Source organism: Pteropus vampyrus, unplaced genomic scaffold (genome assembly GCF_000151845.1).
Source record: "Pteropus vampyrus isolate Shadow unplaced genomic scaffold, Pvam_2.0 Scaffold7, whole genome shotgun sequence".
Taxonomy (NCBI): Eukaryota; Metazoa; Chordata; class Mammalia; order Chiroptera; family Pteropodidae; genus Pteropus; species Pteropus vampyrus.
Window position 1 is genome coordinate 1,009,626 of NW_011888788.1, and position 21,167 is coordinate 1,030,792.

The following is a 21,167-nucleotide window of genomic DNA, read 5'->3' on the forward strand; positions in this document are numbered from 1 at the left end:
GGGTTAATTCCATTAGTCAACTATTTAAGCATATAGACCTATATCTGACAGACACAGCCTACTTGCTCTCCACAGCACTTACCAAATTTGAGAGAATATTTATGGAGACTGTTCAGTCCATCCAAGTTAAATTCTTTTCAGTGTCTGCCTAAGTGGCATCTCTCGCCTCCTTGCCTGGCATCCTTGGTGGCTGCTGCATTTGCATCCCACCCCACCATCTGACAGACTTCTTAGCAGTGTGGATCCTTAGCTGTAGCAAAAATATATGTAACACACTGATAAAAACTCAGTGGCCAATCTGTGAAGATTCACAGGATACCAGGGTGATACAACATCAGCTGAGAACCATAATTTTAGTCTCTAAAATGTATTACTCCAGTGAGCAACCCCTCAGAGCAGTGCATTGGACTATCCTTATGTTCATCCCAGCCATAACCATCACACACTCCTTGCCCCACTGCAAATACTTTACCAAACTCTTCACTAGTTTTGTGTGGCCCATTACAAGGAATTTCATAAGAAACAGTTTTATAAAGTTGGGTGTTGTTTCATTAGGTTGTCAAAATGATCATTCTCTATTCGGCACAGAATCTTCTCTTTGAGACCCATGAGAAAATTCTCTTTGGTTTCAGTACTAGGAACAGCTGTTAATTGCAATCAACTCAATATTTTATGGTATAAATATGAATCATATAATTGCTCATGATCATTTCTTTACTTTGGCTGCTAAAAAACTCAGTGGTCCAGCCCTCAAATTTCTCTCTGCCTGAATTCTTCACTAATTTTTGTCATAGAGTCTATTGTGAAAGCTACCTTGAAGTTATTTTGGAACAGGATAAGGTATAAATAATAAACCATTCTCTTTTTGGTGAACATTTAGGTTGTTTGCAAACTTTCACTATTAAAACATTAAGATAAAAATCTTAAGTAGATTTTTGTCATACTACAATTTTGACTTTTTTCTTAACGGTCCTACATGTTTCTTGTTAAGCCTGTTATTTATGAATAGTATCCTTTTATCCCATTAATTTTTCTAACCAGTTTCTCCAATATATAAGAAAGCTGTTCACTTTTGTATCTTTATTATGTATTCAGTTGTCCTGTTGAACTCATTAATTTTAATAGATTTTCAGTTTTTTTTGGAGGTTTCTACAATCTCAATAATAATAGGAGCCTCTTTCTCAAAATGGTAAACTCTTATTTCTCTCATCTTACGTTAGCTAAAACTTCTAGAATTATATAAAATAATAATAGAGTTGCTATGCTTGTTTTGTTCCCATTAGAAGATGCCTATAATGTTTCATCTTTGAACATAATACTGATTATTAGATTGAAACACTTTTTGTTAATAAATCATTCTAATTTTTAGTTTTTTGAAAATCATGAATATGCTTTGAATTTTGATTTTCTCTATATACTGTTTTATTATTTTTCTTATCTGACAGACTAATGAGATATAACACATTTTTCTAATTTTAAACCATCCTTTTATTCCTAGGATAAGATCTGGTTGTGGTAGATTTTTCTTTAAAAGTTCTTCAAAATGTACTGAATTTGATAGCTCATATTTAATTTTAGATGAGATGTTATTGCACATTCATATAACATTTACAAGTCCTATGCTAGGCATGGAATACAGAGATAAAAATGAAATGGTCAGGTGGTAAAACTATTTTATATGATACTGTAATGGAAGATACACAACATAATACACTTGTCAAAACAAACAGAATTGTGCAACAAAAAGAATGAACCTCAATGTAAACTATGAACTTCAGTTAATAATAATATATTAATATTGGGTCATAAACAAATGTAACAAATGTACCATTCTAACACAAGATGTTAATAATAGCAGAAATTGTGGGCAAGGGAGAGAAGGTAAATGAGAAGTCTCTGTATTATCTGCTCAATTTTTCTGTAAACCTAAAACCACTTTAAAAAAATAAAGTATAATAATAATAGTAATAACAACAACAAAGAATGAGTGGGGAAAAAAGTGACTGAAAACAAAATAGTACTGGAGATCAAATTGAAGTAAGTGACTGTGCCATTGCAGGACAAGAGTGACAGACCTTTTTAAAAAATATCTTACAAATGATGGTATCTAGTGTTTTTCAAAAACGGTGATGCCCAAACAGAGTCTACAGGACTCTGGTTGCCACTGAAATCTTTGTATGATCTTATCATCTCTCTGGTTTCAACACCCCTGTATCTTTTAAGGTCAAGGGCCTCCTGCCTAATGCTTAATCCAGAAAAAAATAGCTCACCATATGAAAATGCAAACAGCCTCGCCCAGGAAGACTTCCTCCCTACCCCTGCCTAGGAAATGGACAAGTGTTACCTGAACTCATTGTAAACACTGTCCAGTAAATATTTATAAATTATAGCCGCCTTCTCCGAATTTGGCATGTAAGTACAAGAAAGACTGAGTCTGAGTTAAATCGGGGACCACACATCATAGCTAAAGTATCCCACAGTGCAAAGAAGCAACTTGGAGGTAGATAATAATGGCATTATAAGATAGCAAGATAACAGAGGTTTATAAGCAGATAACATGTCAATTTTCTTTATAGATTTTCTTTTTATTACAAAATAAAAGGTAAAGATTATAACATAGTAGATGCTCTTATACCCACCACCTAGATTTAGTAAATGGTTAACATTTTGCCATGTTTGCTTCTCATTTCAGTGTTGAGCTAAATTTAAAAGATATAAACAAAAATGCCACCAGTCCTATTTCTTCTCCCTTTTTACCAAGAAGCAAGTATCTGAAGTTGGTGTTGCTCATTCAAATCAGTATAGTTATGTGTGTATCCATAAACATACAGTAGTTTTATGTATTTTTAATATACTTTAATGATAATATACCATGAATGTCATTGTATAACTTGCTTTTCTATTATTATTTGAAGGTTTTTTTATATTGAAATATATATATCCAGTTGATTCATTTTAACTTCATGGTCCTGTCCACACATCTTGAGGTATTACAGACTTCCTTCTAACAGTGATTATGGAATATAAAAGTTTATAAGAGAGCTTTTTGCAGATGACATTCAGAGTGGGAAAGGATGGTTTAAATCAATGTTTTTAATTTGTGACTGTGAAACCAAGTTATGGGTTGAAGGAAGAAATAACTAAAAGAGAATGCAAAATATCGAGTGTCATGAAACTTTTGTTTTCATTTTATACAAATAGATACGACAAATGTACATACTAGATCTAATATAAAATGTTATTTCTTACTATGGCTCTTGATGAAAAAAACTGAAAAACACTGGCCAAAAGTATACCCAGAAGTCAGGAGTAACATTTAAACTGGGGACAACTAGGACACATGCCTGACCTCACGGCAATTCTGAAAAGTGACAGATACTACATACTAATGGTACAATGGACCATATATGCTTGACTATAGGAAACAAGAGGCAAGAACAGGAACAAAAAGGGAAGGGCACTAGGGAGAGGGATCATAGAGTCAAGGCGTAGAGATGCGACAGTGTGAGGCAGGGTCAGGAAATGCTGAACATGCCACTTAGCTAGAGGGGGAAGGAGGAGGCAGTGCTCTAGAAAGGCAGATAGAGCCAGAAGGGGAGGGCCTTGAATGTTATGCCATGGGGCTTCAGACTACTTTACCTGGTGGACCAGGGGAGTGTTTTTTCAAACCAAAGATCAGGAATCAAGAACTCAAATTACTGAGTCAAAATCATTTTTTAAAATTATAAAGAATAGAAAGAAAATGTCACAGTGCCTCGACACATGAGGGCAAGCAGCAGTGTTTTGTGAATATTTTGCTTCAGACACAAATATATGAATCTATTTATCCATCTATCCATCTATTTTTATTCTGAGTTTTGACATAAAGGTATTTTTACTAAGGGCTGTAGCAAAAAAAAAAAAAAAAAAAAAAAAGGTTGAAAGCTATTGGTCAGAGGGATGTCATAGAAGCCTTATAACCAGGAAAAAAAATTACACAAATAAAAGTCTGTCATTAGCCTGCTAGATAACAACAGCAATTTTGAACCACTTAGAGGCAATTCACCCTTCAAGGGATTTCTCTTTCCTCTAGTTGATGTGTTCCTGCCATCTTTGTTACTAGAAGAGGGAGTATCTTTGCAAATGGCTTCCTGAAGACATCAAAAATGAGTATCAAACTACAAACTACTTGGAAATAAACTAGTAGTCTCAGTTTTCGCCTTGATGTTTTCTTCCTTTTTTTTTTTTTTTTTTGAGGGAGGAGTATTCTTTAAGAGTAAGAATGAAGGAAATGAACTATGGATAACAAGTTACTACTGAGTATCTCACAAAAATTTCAAAGCTACCTTATTTAAGAAATCTTTTTTTATTTTAAATAACTTTTTAAGATGATTGAGATTTATATGCAGTCATAAAAAAACAATACAGAAAGATCCCATATACCCTTAACCAGTTTATCTCAATGGTAACATTGAGGACAGCTATAGTACAACATCACAACCAGGATACTGACAACGATGCAATCTGCAGATCTTATTCAGATTTTGTAAGTTTTACAGGCACTTGTCTGTGTGTGCCTGTGTATTCAGTTCTATGCAGTTTTGTTCTATACGTAGATTTGTATAATCACTACGAGTCAAGATACAGAATAGTTCTGTCACAAGAACCCCGTGTACTACCCTTTAAGAAGCCTTTTATTTTATAAGTCCAAATATTCTATTACCACAGAAGTCTTGAAGTTCTAAGTCCCTCAACAGAAGACTCTAGTTAATTCCACTACCCACACTGTAAAGAAACAAACTTGAATGACACATTTATTTTTGGTGTACCTGTCATTTAAATGATAAATATGACTATGTAGAAAAATGCCAAAAGTATATATAAAGAAAAAGAATACAAAATAGAAGTATTATGATCACACATTTGTTAAAAATCTGTATCTACGAATATGTACACATGAAGAGTTTGGGAGGCAATGGTGGACATGCAGAAATTTAAAATACGCACTGTATTACAGTGGGATAAGTTGGGTTTTTTTCCTTTCATATGTTTATAGTTGATATAAGTAGTTAAACAGTTGGATGGGATCCTGAGGTCACAGGATGATATCAGAGAGCAATGAGGTTCTAGATGTAAGCTCACAGTATTTCTTACAGCTGACAGCCCCTTAGGACTGGAGGTCCAGATGGAGACAGACCTTCCTCCTCTGCCTCCCTATATTCAGGCTGAGTAAGGAAAAGTGAAAGAGAAGGGCTGAGAATAGATCCAAAGGTATGGTGACCAACCATGTCTGAGGTATTTTCCAGAATGTGGCACTCTCAGTGCTAAAACCAGGAGAGTCCTGGGCAAACTGGGACAAGTTGGTCATCCTATCTGGAAGATTTCTGTGCTTCTTTGGAGCTTGAAGCAGCCAAGTTGAGGACTCAGAACTTGGGGGTGGGGGAGTGTGCAGGGACAATTTAGAAGAGAATAAGGTGACCATGACACTTTCTGAACACCTGAGCATCTACCCACCTTTAGCCTACAAAGAAATTGCCACAGCTGAGTTATACAACCTGATTTTTTTTCCCCCTATACAACCTGATTTTTGAGTCTCACAAAAATGCAATGGAAAGTAATTCTGGCAGTTACACATATTTTAAAGACTAGGCTCACACAGGTTATAGAGGAAAAAAAGATTACCTGTCAAATAAGAGAAAAGCATTTAACCTCAAAGAGTGGGTGGTGGGTGGAATACCAATGCACTGAGCAGTTTTATAAATTGGGCACTTCAGCTTTTAAAGAAGTACAATACTTCTTATAATTTCTAAACTGAGTTACTTGTCCATCTATGAAAAAAAGTGACTTGTGTGCATTTTTCTTAGAGCTGGTTAAAATGAAAGACAGCTGTCCCAGCCTAACCCACAGAGTTACCCACTAGTAAGAAGTACACAGGGAGACCAGAACACAGATGTGGACCCAGAAGAAGACTGCAATCTTATTCACTTGGAGCCAATTCACCCTTCAATGGCTTAGTATGTGCAAGGCACTCTGCTAGGCACAAGTAGACACTTTTTAAAAATTCAAAGGCTCAAAATAAGGCAGAGATGGGTATAGTTTTTACTTTTAAAAGACTCACAGTCTCAAAACACGGACATGGAGAGTTCTAATACCATTTAATCAGTGCCTGAACAGTAGTGTCAGCAAAATTCTATGGGAACCCGAGTGAGACAGCCAGGCTCTCCATGTACACACCTGACCTTAACTCCATCCCTCTCTCAGGTCTTATTCAATCTGTTCTTGCCTCTCCCCTGAAACTTCAACTTATTTCTAACTACGGGATCCTTTCCTCAACATGTAAACAATATTCAAGTCTCTTCTTCCCTCAACGGCCCTCTCAAAAAACCCAGCCTTGGTGCTATATCTTTTTTAGGGTTGCTAATTTAGTAAATAAAAAATTTAAACGCCCACTTATATCTGAAAATTGGATAGAAATTTTTTTGTTCAGTATAAGAATGTCCCATGTACTATTTGGGACATACATTGAAAAATTATTTACTGCACATTCAGCAAACTAGGGATAGAAAGGAACTTCAACACAATAAAAGGCATTTAAGAGAAACCCACAGCTAATAATGGTGAAAGACTGAAAGCATTCCCCCTAAGATCAGGAACAAGACAAGGATGCCCACTTTCACCACTTTGATTCTGTACTATAAGTTCTAGCCTGAGCAACTAGACAAGAAAAATAAATAAAAGCATATCCAGAGTGGAAAGAAAGTAAAGCTATCTCTATTCACAAATGATATAATCCTATATATAGAAAATCCTTAAATACACACACACACACACACACACACACACACACACACACCTATTAGTGCTAACAAAAGAATTATGCAAAAATCCTGGGTAAATCAGTTGTATTTCTATATATTAGCAAGGAGCAATTCATAAAGGAAATTAAGATAATTCCATTTACAATACCATCAAAAAGAATAAAATATTTAGGAATAAATTTAACTAAGGAGGTATAAGAAACTACATTGAAAACTACAAAATGTTGGTGAAATAAATTAAAGACCTAAATGAATGAAAAGATATCCTATGTTCATGAAGACTTAACATTAAGATCTGAAAGATGCTAAACACCATTAGTCACTAGGGAAATGCAAATCAAAACCACTTCACATCCACTAGGATGACTGTTAAAAAAAACGCACAGAAAATAACAAGTGTTAGCAAAAATGGAACACTAGTGCATTGCTGTTAGGAATTTAAAATGGTACAGCCACCGTGGAAAAGTCTGGCAGTTACTCAACAAGTACAGAATTAAAATACGACCCAGTAATTTCACTTCTATATACCCAAAAGTACTGAAAACAGGTGTTCAAACAAAACTTGTACACGAAAGTTCATAATAGCACTATTCACAATAGCCAAAACAATCCAGTGTCCATCACTGATAAATGGATGAACAAGATATAGTATATCCACACAATGGAATATTATTCTGCTATAAAAAGGTATGAAGTACTAATAACATACTATAACATGAAGGAACCTTAAAAATATTATCCTAAGGAAAAGAAGTCAGACCAAAAAAAGGCTACATATTGTATAATTCCATTTTTTAAATTATCCAGAATAGGCAAATCTATAGAGACAGAAAACAGATTAGTAGTTGCCAGGGTCTGGGGAGAGAAGGAAATGTGGAGTGACTGTTTAATGGGTATGGAGTTATCTTTCGGGATGAAGAAAATGTTCTGGAACTAGATAGTGGTGATTGGTTACACAACAATATTAATGTACTAAATATCACTGAATTGTACAGTCTTTATTTTTATAAAGTTTATTGGGGTAACACTGATTAATACTGTACACTGTTTAATTTTATGTGTAATTTACCACAAAACATTTTTCATTGCTTATCTGAAATTCAAATTTTACTGCATATCATGTATTTTATCTGGCAATCCTAGTCCTACTCTAAATCCTCTTCTCTTCAGAAGTTCTCAAGGAATTACCTCAACATTTGCAACCCATTCCTTAACTCTCATTTAGCAGGTGTATAATCTAGCTTTGGCCCTGACAATTCAATTCAAACTGATATCATCGGTGATATCCAAGTTGCCAAACTTACTGACTTTCCAGTTCTTGCTTTAACTGCTCTCTCCGCAGCAACTGACATACAATCTCTTTTTTAAAATAATCTTTCTGTTTGGTTTCTATGCAGTAAAAGTTAACTCAGCAGGTTTGGGGTACAGAAATCCTTCACATTCCAAAAAAAAACTGGCCCTTCACCAGCTACTAGGAGATAATCTCTAAACCTTTGGAATATCCTGCTTGATAAATTGTCTATAGATACCCAGGGCCTTGGGCCATGACAGATCATTTACACTAACAACGTGATTTATGGTGGGAGCCTTGGGCCATGCTGCATGAGCTGGACCTCTGGAGGGGCTGAGACTGAGTTACTAAGGTTCAGCCTTGTGGGCAGTCCATGCCTGTGTAACTAACCTCCAATAAATAACCCTGCATACCAAGACTGAGGTGAGCTTCCTTGATTTGCAAAATCTGTACACGTTATCAAACATCATTGTTGCAATACATTAATAGCTGTCTGCATGACTCCACCGGAAAAGGACAGGGGAGGGTGGTCTCTGGGACCTCTGACACTTCTATGCCACCATTTTTTCCTAAATTTGACTATCTGTTCTTTTTCTGTGTACATCACTCGATCTCCTATACTTGTGTTCCATTCTTGGTCATCTCCCCTCACTACCTGCAATAACCTCCTACCCACCTGGCCCAGGAAATTTTAATTCACTTGTGGTTCTGACTGCTGCCTGTCCTCATCCCCATTGGAGACCCCAGCCTGAACCTTTATCCCTGAAGGGCCATCTCAGCATGACCATGGTACTGTCATTAATTCCCTACCCAAATTCCTTTCTGCTTTGATCCTAATTTTACTTGCTGACTTCCTACCAATTTGGGAAACAGAATCTCATTCTCCAATCCAATCAGTTACCAGGTCTTGTTTTTTTTCCCCTTCCAAACATCTCTAAAATTCAGAGTTCCCATTCTGATAGTTCTGGCCTTCATCTCGCATCAGAGCTCTTGCACATATCTATGAAATACTCTCAACTCATCTCATGCAACCCCACCTCCATCTAGTTCTATCCTGCTTTTTACCTAACATTCCTAAAACATGAATCTGCCCAATTAGTCCTTGACTTGGATCCCTTCAGAAACAGCCCAGCCCCTGCAGTTTTAAGCTGTTTAGCAAAACCATAGGCCTTTGTGACTCAAATACTCTCTACCTCTCTAGACCCACTCTCTGCCTTCCTTCTACCCCCAACTCTCCAACAATGCCCACCCACACTGACTAAACATGACTGTCTCTGTGCTAGGACCCACTCTAGGCACTGCAAGTAAATTAACTAGGCAAAGTTAACTCAAAGGCTGCCTTCCAACAGGTAAGTTTTCCAACAGAAAACCAATAAGTAAACAAAAAATAATTTCTGTTACTGCTGAGTGCAGTGAGGAAAATGAAGCTGGAGAAGGTGACAGAGCATGACCAAAGGCCAACCAATGGGGTACTGTTTAGCAGGGGCGGGAAAGTCCTCTCTGAAGTTATTCTCTTTAGAGAGGAGACCTAAATAATGGTGGGAATTCTTTTTAAAAGAAATTCTCGTAGACCCCAAGTGTTTACAAATGTTACTTGTATTGAATTACTTACATATGTACAATCTCCTCATGGCTCTAATACAACCAAACCTAAGCCCAGCTGGACCTCTTGTTATGAGCAGTAATGTTTCCTTCACATCTGAGCTACTTGCCATGAAAAACATTCTGCCTGGTCATATTTGAGAACCACTGGCCCAACAGGCCCTCATATAATTCTATTCTAGGTTCAATTTTAGGGAGAAAATATCCTGGGCGGGGCGGGGGGGGCGTGGTATGCAAAAGAAGTAGAAGTGCAGACGAGGGGGCTTAAGAGGAAGATATTAAATTCACTAATTCTGAAATGGCCTTCTAAAGCCGGAAGATAGGAATTGAAAATCAGACATTTTAAGATGTTTATTTACCTGTGTAAATTAGCAGCAACTTGTACAACCAGACCAGGTTACAATTAATTAAAAATAACATACACTAGATTCAATCTACCATAGACAAGAGTACAACTAATTCTCCTCAGGATGATTTTATTACAAACCTATATTCTGGCTTTTATAACTGTTTCACGACACCTGGTACAGTGCACATCTATAGCATTTATGAGTAGAAATGCCCCAAAGGCCCTTCAGAGAGCAGAGGTAAACACTTTCTCATGGAGGAATGCCAGCTTTTCGAAGCGAGTTCGTTTCAGAAGTGGCAGCCATTCCCAGTGGGATAACTCAACCACACGGTAGCCAATTCGATTGAGCTGCCGCCTTTTCATATTGTGCAGTCCAAGCAGATCCCTGGAACCATAGCAATACTGGTTCTTGTTTGTCAGCTGAATAGCCAGCTTCACTTGTGGGGCCTGCACGCAGTCTGGGGGGCACAGGCCAACCATCTCCACAGCCTCCAATCTGTCTGCCACATTGTAAAGGGAGCCCTCCGAGGGTATGGCTGTCTTCTTCTCGAATTCCATGGGCTGCTGCCCAGTCTCTGACTCAATTTCCCCCTGGAAAGGCCCTCCTGATTTCCCCTTCAGTAGCTGATTCATCAAATCATCTGTAAGACTGACTCCCACATGCTTGAGCTTTAATTTGGCTGCATCTTCAGTGGACGTTGCTTCTCTGTTAAATGGTAATGGCTTCATGTTAACATCAAGCTGGACCTCTAAATCAGAAGATCGGGTATGAGGCAAAATCATATGGTGTTTGATGTACTGGGGCCCACCCAACATGGTCTCAAGTAAAAAGAGAGCTTCTAGAAATTCAGGCTTTGAGCTCATATCCTTCCTAGCTAAATTCCACAGTTTTTCAAACCCCTCTTGCTGAAGGTGAGAACTAAGACGATTGCCTCTGTAATCTGGACACTCAATGCCAACTGTACCATCAAGAGTATACAGCTCCTTAGTGAGTTCAAACTTACTTCTCTCCTGAGCTAACCTGACGAATCCTGGACTCAAAGCGAAATTGATGAGCTCTATGGGAAAGTACTCAGAAAATGCCAGGCCCAGCAGGCAAGTGAGCAGGTGTTCTGGGTACCGGTGGAACTCAGGCATCTTCCTATGAATCTCATTTATAAGGCTAGAATAAAACTCTTCTGCATTGGGTGGCTTATAATTCAGAGTTCCAAATGACCACAGAATCTTGGCAACATCTTTACTTCGACAGTATGCTACCCTAGGAGGCAAAGAAGCAGCCACGGCATTCATTACCCCTTCATCCAGGATGTGTAAGGCTGAGCAGGCAAGTGTCAGGTGCATGACACCCTGAACTCCCAGGGAAGGAATTCGCTGAGGAGCAATCTGCCCAAATCGCTTCATGAAACTTACATGATCCACATGAGTGAAACGGAACATTTTAAGAATATTCACTAAGGCATAACTACTTAGATGCTGCATGTCAGCACATGCCAAGTCTCCAATTTTCCTCATGATAAATTCAGAGAGACCACTACTTGATTTAAAGAACCCCAAACAGATTGCACCAGCCTCCTCTAAATTAATAAAATCTATATACTTGAGGATCAATGATTCCAGTTTTTGCATTAGGTCCTGGGGTACCTGACGATTTTCACCTATAATATAAATCAAGTGAATCAACTGGGACAAGGACAGATCTTTCCAGTGCAAATTAAGATAACTAAAAAATATTTTAAAAAACCGAGGTACTCTGTGGCCCAAGTACCTCCAGAGGTCAGCCACCAAGAGAAGTTGATCCAGACTCATTTCCCACACCTTATGGCAAAATCTGGTTTCATACACATCTAGCATTGAATGGGAATGAGGGATTCCTAAACTGACAAAAGCTTTCAAAATACTGATCAGATCTGGAACATCAAAGAGCTGTATGTTTTTCACACTCAGTTGGCAGAGCATAGCAAAGCTGGCACTGGACAGCAAAACAGGATGCTGCTCTGAAGGCATAGAGCTCAGCTTACAGAAATAATCAACAATAATTTGAGGCTGGAGATTATCTCGATAAACTGTGACTTTGTGCAAAATTAGATCACCTTCTGAAACAGACAGGGGGTGACAAGGCTCAGATCTGTTATAGCTGTGAAGCTGGTACTCTGGTCTGAGCTGCAGGAAAATTCGGGGATCTTCAAAGGAATCAAAAACTTCTATATTCTCTTCATCAACTTTCATGGCCCTGGGTGAGCCTGGATTCAACATGCTGGCCTTAGAGGCAAAAGCCCTGCTGAATTCCAAACCCGGGAGGGCACTGTTGGTTGTCAGGATTCTCCGAGAACAGGAGGTGCTACAAATATTCTCAGCTTTTTCGGCAGGATGACAGAGGCTATTGTGTTCTGAAGTGTCCTGTCCCCTGTGCCACGTGTAGCTTCCCACATTCCAGTATGCCACACTTTGGGTTGTACTGCAGGCAAAAGGGTTGCAAAACGCTCGATATCCTAAAGATTTTAACAGTCTCAGAGTGGCTGCCATTCTGGTGTCAGTACTGATCGTTTTGGCAGTCAGAACACAGTCCTCACAGGTTTGACCAGGCAATTTCTTGTTTATGTGGTGCTTGATTAGAGCTGGACGGGGAGGCGTTCCACAGAAACTGCCTGGAAGTCTTCGGCATATCACAAGAGCCATGGATCACAAATGACTGGGCCAGAATTGGTGCCAGATACTGAAAAAAGGGTAGATGAAGAATAAGTGGCTTCCACCTATCACAATACTGAAATTTACACATTATAAGAACTGGATTAAAACTGTGCTGTCCACTTAAGTTCAACATTAGTGAATGTCCAAACCACAAGACAGAAAGGATAAACTGTGTGCCTTGCATAAAGACACAAGAAAACCTCAAAACCAGGGTACTATTGGGCAGTTCTCCAGACTGCTGGTCAGTCCAGACTTCGTTCTGGATTTCCTCTGTCCTTTGGATAGAATTTCTTTACAGTAGAAGGAGAGCAGCGATGGTTAGAGAAGAGATGGTTGGTCTGCTGACTTCGAACAGGAAGGAAGAAAGCAGATTTCCAAAAAGAAAGCTGTGAACAAAAGTGAGCAGCCTATTCCATTTCTTTGCTATCAACACATAAAGGGCTCACTTGCAGAATAAAAAAGTTGGTAAAAGCTGCCATGCTAACACCAAAAAAAAAGTGGGAGTTGGAGTAAAGATTAATGAAGTATACCCACAATAACCTTCCCTGTTCCCAAAGTACAAAACTTGATTACAGAATTCTGTTGTTCTACTGCTGCTCCTAAACCTTTTAGAAGATGCCTATTTTCTTCTCCAGGAGATTTATAACAGAGTTTAAATCACTACTGCAGAGAAGTCATGCAATTGGCAAGTATACACAAAAACTCACTCATTTTGGGGGGCGGGGGCAGAAGGCCGAAGCCCTCCCAGCTCACTGTCAATTCATGGGTGGGAAGCAAAAAGGAACTCAAAGCAGAGCTTAGGGTTCAGGGAACACCAATGCACATAACTGCCGTGCTGACATGCAAAGGGAGCGGCACAGCTCTCCTCTGGAGGTGGCAGATTCGCAGTGCTTCCAGTGAGTCAGGTGTTGATTATCCTGCCTGTGAGCAGCACAAGTCCCATTTTTCTCCCATGGTAGAAAATCATGAGAAGTTAAGAAATGGACTCTGCTGTACTCTTGCTTTCTCTAAATGCTTATTGTCTTCCACTTGAGAAATGCCAAAGCCTGACAAGCGGAACCCAGGGAGCCCTGAGATGCCAAGACATGGACCAGATAGGAATGGTGCTGCAGAAAAACCATTGAGGGTCCTGAGGGTACCAGAATAACTTTCTGAAACTCCTGCCCAAGTCCCCTGTCAGCCCCTTCCTTCCAGAGTCCATAGCATAAGAATCAGGAGACCACAGGGCAGGCTAGTGCCCTTGTTCGGGTAACCCAGCTACAAAGGCTTCTCTGGACGACAGGAATACTCCAATTTCTTTGTGAACCAGAGTAGAATTCTTCCACATGAAATCATTATACACTTGGTTCTTACCATAGCTTGTGGACCAGTCTGCCCACCAAGTTTCAACCTATGGGTCCAGATACTAAAGACCAGGTATCAGCAAACTATGGCCCAAATCTAGCCCTCCACCTGTTTTTGTAAGTAAGGTATTATCTGAACATAGCCAGGCTATTCATTACACATTCTTTATGGCTGCTCTCTCACTACAAGAGCAAAACTGAGTAACTGTGGCCAAAAATATAAGGCCTGCAAAGCATAAAATATTTACTACCTTACCCTTTACAGAAAGTTTGCTATAGACCATTAGTTTATTCCTATGAATGCAGATGGCTAACTTTTTAAAAATTCCAAAACATGAGGAAAATAATACTGAAATAATTTTGTCTTTAATGTTTAGATGATAATTAAAGATTTATGCCTCAAAATACTCACTAGGAATCTCAATTAACACTGCAGCACAAGCATGGTAAAAAGAAAAGAGAAAGCAAGTAATGGAACTCTTCAGTTGACAGAATAGGGTTTTTAAGAAGACCTGCTTTGGAATCTGGAATGTAAATTTAATCCAACTCAATGTGCAACTAAAGCCATAAACTATTCAAATCTGTAGTCCTTCATCTCATCGTGGGAACTAGATCTGAAGAAATAACTTTTTAAAAAGACAAAACTATTTTTTTAACAAAATAGTGTGCTATCTAAAGCAAAGAACAACAACAAACAAACAAACAAAAACACCAACTGTCCAACCAGACGAGGCTGGTTTACAGGATAAGTGTGTGGCAGACGTCAATACATGGAAAAGTAAATACAAGTATCAGTGGAACAAATAGAATACAAATAAATACCATCACCTAAAATACATATATAAAAGTAATTATACGGCTTCTTTGTGGTGAAGGATTTCTGTTAAATCTTTGATAAATTAACTTTTTCCCCCTTTTTACTGGGGTTAAAACTGTTAATACAGAATAGTATATGAATTAATTTAACAAATACCTTTATAAATTATGTAATTTTAAAAGCACATTAAATAACTTAAATTATTTCAATTCATATTACCTAACAGTACTTAATAAAATCACTATGCATGGTCCTAAAATGAACAAAAAAATCATTTCCTGGAATATCAATGCTTGGCTGGTATAGATGCCGTGTTTTGAATTAATGTGGCTCTTTTTGATTTGTAAAAATATAGGCTAAGTCCCTAGATGGAAATACCAAGAGCCACAACTGTCTTAGGGCCTCCTCTGTGCCAAGCCTTGTATGAGCTGTTTTACCTGCATTAGTTCCAATCTTTACACCCTTTCTGTAAGGTAGGTTTTATTCTCTCTATGTTGTTAAAGAGGAAGAAGAGACTTCACAAGAAACCTGCTGAAGGTTATACAGTGGGGTCTGACATCAAGGACTGACTGATTCCAAAACTAACGCTGGTATACTGGAGAGACAAAAAGGGGAGTCGTGTTCCAGAGAGGCGGGTGGAGAAGACACTGAACAATCTATAGGGTTTCCAGGTTCCAGGAAGAGGGTTAGAACCGGATGAGCTCAAAAGCCCACCCACCTCTTATAGTCTAGGATCCTAGCTGTCACTATGGTTAGTTTATACTACTTACAAAAAGAACAGAAAAATACCTCAAAGAAGGAAATCTACATGAAGGAATGGGTTTACAAGACACTCCAGTATCAAGGTAAAGAGGTCTACTACTACTGAAGACCTGAAAGTTGGCAGGAGAGACATGGGATCCAGAATTTAGGGTTCAATGTAAGAGAGAAATAAAAGGGAACTCTGGGATAATGATGAAAGAAGACCCCAGGACTAGAGCTGTGAGCAGACATAAAGAGCAACCTGTTCATGCTGGAGGAGATGGATATTACCTGGGAGAGATTTATACTTCTAATGGATAATCTGGGGATGAACAATTAATAGGTAGACTGAAAACCAAGCCAATAATAACAATAACAAAAGTTAACTCCAGGAAAACAAAAAAAATTGTGTAAGACAAAATATGTGACATTATACTCCCTGCTCAGCTGTGAATAATATTTACATAATCTTATTATTATGAACCTTGAATATCAGTCTAACCAAAAATTATAAGCAAACTAAATTGGGAGAATGAAGGGAAGTGAAGATGGGTAGGGGGATATTGGGTAGTGATACAAGAGACCCAGAGTCTCAAAGTCCACAATAAAGAAGTCAAAAAAATGTTATAGATATTGCTATAGATTTTTCCTATCGAAATCAAGAAATAGCAACACAAATATGTTTAGAAATATATTGATAAATGCCAAAAGAAACATAGTTAAAAATCCTCACAGGAACAAAAATGAAGGAGGAAAAGAGAGGATATTAATATTTTGTGTTACGAGCTTGGTCAAACTATTTGTGTAAACCATTTATGTGTATAACTTTGACAAAAATTAAATTTACAAAAGGCATTTGCCATCAGGAAATTAACGTATTCTTCAAGAAGACAGTGAATAGAGAAAGTAACTTTAATATTCAAAGAAAATGATGAAAAGCTTTATCCAGTACAAGCACATCCTGTCTATAGAATTTTTTTTATGGATGCCCACAGAATGGGCAGAAATGATGACAAAATAACTAGAAGCATGCAGAGCCAAACTGCAAACAGCAAACAGTAGTTACTTACTTTTTCACTATGCAACTTTTAGTGTTAAGTATACAGACACCATATCTACATATACAGGCGTGAAATACAACCACTTCAGAAGTTGGGTCTTGAATACTGTGGAAAAGGAAATGAAAGAAATACAAGATACAGAACCAATAAAGCAGAACAGTAGGGAGAAAAGGCACTGCAAAAGAGAGGTCAGGTTGTGTTACCCAGATTCAAAAAACACAGCTGAGAGTTAATTCCTCCTCACTTAAGGACTCCCAGAAAATCCATAAGAAAGCTGAGAAAAGAACACCATGAGATGCCCAATCAATAACTCTTGATGCCTTCTCTAAAGGCTCAAATATATGTGACATCATTCCACAAAGCCCCTTTCTTAGTTTAAGTGCCCCAAGTATACCCTCCTCCCCACTTCCTCTTTAGGGGTCCTAATGAACCAGAAAGGAAACTCAGAGACCCCTGGACCACAGCTGTTCTGAATGGTACTGCCCAAACCACCCTGAATGATGTGATTTCAGAGAAGCAAGGAATCTTACCTTTCTACCTTCCGGGTACAGGTCTGAGCAAGGTCGAATAGCTTCGTTTTAAACTATAGTCCAGAAGTTAGAAGAAAGCCAGGTGGAGGAAGGCAGCCATGCTAACTGTAGATTAAGTACATGACACCCTCAGCATATTCAATTTATCAGTTACCAGATTTCAATCCTTAATTCTGATTTCTGATCTTTCGGCTAGAAAAGTTTAATTCTCTTATGTCCTGATAAAATTGACACAAATAAATAGATACTTCAAACCCCATTCTTAGCAAATAATTTGTTGTGCAACCCTAAGAATTTAAAAAAAAAAAATTTTTTCTCTCTAGGTGCTAGAGTCTCCTGATAAGAGGCTACAAAGCTTTAAAGCCAATAGTGAAGGCTTAGAGACTGACAGTATGGACTCTTAGCTGTCAATGCAGATACTAACTGGACTAGAATCTTCTGTGCTTACTTCCACACAAGAGCACAGCCTACAAAGGAGGGGCAAGGTCTACTACTAGTATGAAGGTAAAGAACTAATGTAAAAGTGTTAAAGTCAAATAAGTAACACCCACAGAGCTAAGACAAACCTTAATTAAGTCTAACAGCTCAGCCCGTCCCCTCCATTTCATTCTAGTTTCCAGGCTTATGAGAAAGAAAACAGCACATCACAATCATCTGTTAAATTTTAGCTTACATAACCCTCTCCTTTTCTAAGACTCTGCTATTTCTCTATCAGAATGGCAAGAAGGGCCAGTAGATATAGTCCGACAAGGCCCCAGAGATAATTCTGTTAGAGCCACTACTGATAATGTCTTTAGAAAATTTCTGAGTATAACAACAGAAAGCAGAAACTCACGTCCTCTCAGCCCATCTAAATGGGACTACTAGAGGACTGACAAAATCCAGGCAGGTAAAGAGAAGTATCTGCACCCTGAGTCATGTGAAAAATTCCCAAATAAATGGTCCAAGTTAACCTATCACTGTTAACTCGATCAAACACTTGGTTTCACCTGTTTTCCTAGATTTGCAAGGCCGCACAATATAGTATTTCAGACAAGTGAAGGAGGAACTTCAAAATTCTTTGATATCAAAGCTGACTTACTTGATGAATGACAAGGCCTTACTGAGGACCAGAAAAATAAACCAGTAAATGGGAAAGCCATACTGACAAATAAATTAGACTTGCATAATTGCCCAAAGCCTGACTTTCTCAATTGTATTATACAACAGGTTTTATTTTGGTCTACCGGGCAGTAGTAAATTCATCCCAAAGCTTGCCTGAAGCTATTGGGAGCAGTGAGTTGCAGAATCTAGTTGTGGAAAGGCAGCTGTTCTAACTACTCAAAATGTGCCCAAAGTGCAGAAAACATGAATTCAGATTACAGCAGCAACAAACAACTGAAGCACAAAACATCAGCCATATTGGTAAAGCACTTGGCTGCCAACTCCACAGGATGAAGCACTGTCCAAGGGTCTACAGTGAGTGAGCAGTGAAGCAACACCTCAGGAGGCGGATTAACCTAACTGGTATAAAGAGGGTTCAAAGCTTCCTGAATCAGGACAGAAGCGCTGTGTCACGATTTGTATATATAGAGAAAAAGCAATTATTTTTCTTATTCCTGGAGAGAAAAAAGGGAAGGGAACATAAATACTACTCTTGTTAGGCTTGTGCAACCAGAAACTGTTAAAATGAGAAAAAGGTACATATCGTATTGATATTTACTGAAGACTCACTCCATCCCAGGTACTATGCAAAATACTGTAGGGCTTTGCTGTTCAAAGTGTGGACTGCAGAACAGTAGCAACAGCCTCACCTGGAAGCTGGTTAGAAATGCAGAATCTCTGGCCCCACCCCAGACCTACAGAATCAGAACCTCCAGAACCCCAAGTGATTCATATGCACACTGAAGTGTGATAAGTGGAGGGAAGCGAACTACATCACTACAATACTTGTGAGGCAAGTATTGTTATCTCAGTCTTACAGCGAAAAAATCAAGGTTTAGATAAGCCGCTTGTCCAAGGTCACAGAATTCCGGAGTGCCGGGGGTCACCGAGGTTCTCACTAGAGCCGGGCCTGCGAGAGGTGCCTCTATGGACCGGGAAGCGCAGAGCTGGGCCTCGGAGCGCGCCAGCTCTGGGCCGGCGAAAAGGGCAGGAGATGAGGGCCACAGCTCAGGTCGACGTCCTCCCCGGTTGCCACCACTCACCTGAGCCTGGCCAGCGCGAGAACGAAGCACAACACCAGACCCAGGATGCCGCAGGCTGCCGCACCACGGCGACTACGCCTGTTATACCCGGGCCTCGCAACCCCACTTCCGGCCAACTGCCCGGTACTTCCGGCAGCTGTGCGGGTGACGGGTGCAGCCGAGGCTCAAAAGACTCTCAGCGTTTTTCAAGGACGACTTCCACCGGAAGACAATAAAGAATCAGGGGGAATCTAGGACCTGCGGATGAGAAACACCACCGTAGATACACCGCTCTGGAAGGAATTGAATAGCGTAGTCACAAGTTCGAATCCCAGACCACCATTCAGGGTTTTATGGCCTTGAGGAAGTCGCATAAACTCTCTTAGTTTCTCATCTGTACAATGAGAGTAATCATGCATTTAAAAAGGGAAGGAGAAGAGTTAATGATGCATAGGAAAACCCGGTAGGAGAAATGGATGTGAGCCGAAGCTTGAAGAGGCCAGTGCTATGGCGGATGAGCCCCAGTGATCCTTCACATCTCTAAGTAGGGAGGTTCGCTCCTGAGTCAGTATGGGCAAGGAAGAGGCTCCACCGACTTCTTCTAGGAGGGTCTAGCCTCAAACTGCCATTCCTGGGGGCACTGGAGAGCTGCTGGTCAGGGTCATCATAACTTGTCAGTGCTTTGGTTGCTGGCCCATTCATCCTAAGGGCTGTGAAGGAGACCTGAGAATTGGTACTCCCTCCGGGGCACCATCTTGTCAGGGAGACAAAATCAATATAGGGAGGATACATCACTGCAAAGAGGAGCAAGCCTGGTATCCCAACTCCTGACCTCTGTGGAGGGCACTGTTTGCCTGGGTGTGAACCTTTGGGGCCCTAGGCCACTGACAACTACTGCTCAGGAAGGGTCCTCTCACTCAGGCCAGACCAGGGCAAACACTGTTAGTTGCTGATTATGACTCTGTCTTTGCCAGCAGAACCCAGAGAGCACAGAGCCCATCCCCAGGGAATGAAACACATTGGTCCTAGGCAACCATGACAATCCTGTTCTTCTTTGCCAAATACTCAACGTCCCAGCCTTCTTTGAAGTGGGAAGAGCACGTGGCTCAATTATGGTCAACAAAATTTAAAGAGAAACGTGCTGAGAGGGTTCTGGGGAAAAGCTTTTACTTTCATGATAAAATGGAGTTGCCTCCGTGACTTCATGGAGCTGTGGCAGCCACCTTGTGGCATGGAGGGAACAACATGCTAAGAATGGGAAAGTAGGAGGATGAACAGCCTAGGTCCTTGATGAACCAACACCTATGACACTTAGGATGCCTATGACCAGATTTGTCAGATGAGAAAAAATAAACTACTTTTTAAGGTCCTGTAAATCAGGTTGTTACTTTGTAGTGAAATGTGTTCTTGATTGGCAGGCTTTGTGAGGACAGAAGAAATTATCATAACGGACAGCACTTACCTACAAAAGGATGGCTCCCTGCTGGCAGCACAAACCAGTTCCGTCTTCATGTCTATGTATTCTGTCCTCATACATCAGCCCATCACTGCAAGGTGGCTCAGGCCCCTGCAGGCTTCTTCTAGCTGTCCTGCATCACCTGCCTTCTGGACAGTAGCCTGGTGTCCAGATTCTGAGCTGGAACCAGCTTGAAACCCTTTTGGCAACAGTCTTAACTGAAAAAAAGGCTCATTGGGCAGAAATGTGGAACCACAACTCCTCTTAACATGGAGAAGCTTGGGCTTTGAGCCAAACTCCTGGCACGGCCCAGTGAGCACCTTGTCT

At 39.7% G+C, this 21,167-nt stretch overlaps 2 protein-coding genes across 10 annotated transcripts in view; both read right to left on the reverse strand.

Annotated features, from left to right (window-relative positions):
• UBOX5 (U-box domain containing 5) overlaps window positions 1-21,089 on the reverse strand; it is a 33,793-nt gene extending 12,704 nt beyond the window's left edge. For 3 of the 7 annotated variants that reach the window (XM_011369643.2, XM_011369634.2, XM_011369592.2), the window contains exon 1: window positions 17,220-17,317. The gene's annotated coding sequence lies outside the window, so the exon portion shown is untranslated. Of the gene's footprint in view, window positions 1-82; window positions 98-16,698; window positions 16,795-17,219; window positions 17,318-19,405; window positions 19,517-20,846 lie in introns of those variants that run through there. The other 4 variants (XM_023537138.1, XM_023537139.1, XM_011369610.2 and 1 more) reach the window with 4 other exon arrangements.
• On the reverse strand, window positions 10,017-19,516 carry FASTKD5 (FAST kinase domains 5). Of its 3 annotated transcripts, none has more exons than XM_011369580.2 (2): window positions 19,406-19,516; window positions 10,017-12,752 (listed from the first exon to the last, which is right to left on the reverse strand). In XM_011369580.2, exon 2 carries the CDS (start codon window positions 12,713-12,715, stop codon window positions 10,265-10,267), a length of 2,451 nt encoding a protein of 816 aa, XP_011367882.1. In that variant the 5' UTR covers window positions 12,716-12,752; window positions 19,406-19,516; the 3' UTR covers window positions 10,017-10,264. The 3 variants fall into 3 exon arrangements, with proteins under 3 accessions (XP_011367882.1, XP_011367865.1, XP_011367873.1); XM_011369563.2 differs by lacking the exon at window positions 19,406-19,516 and adding an exon at window positions 17,220-17,327; XM_011369571.2 differs by lacking the exon at window positions 19,406-19,516 and adding an exon at window positions 16,699-16,785.
• Window positions 21,090-21,167: the final 78 nt, after the last annotated feature.

Coding starts and splice junctions, on each gene's coding strand:
- FASTKD5 (XM_011369580.2), bottom strand. CDS start 12,715: ATGGCTCTTGTGATATGCCGAAGACTTCCAGGCAGTTTCTGTGGAACG.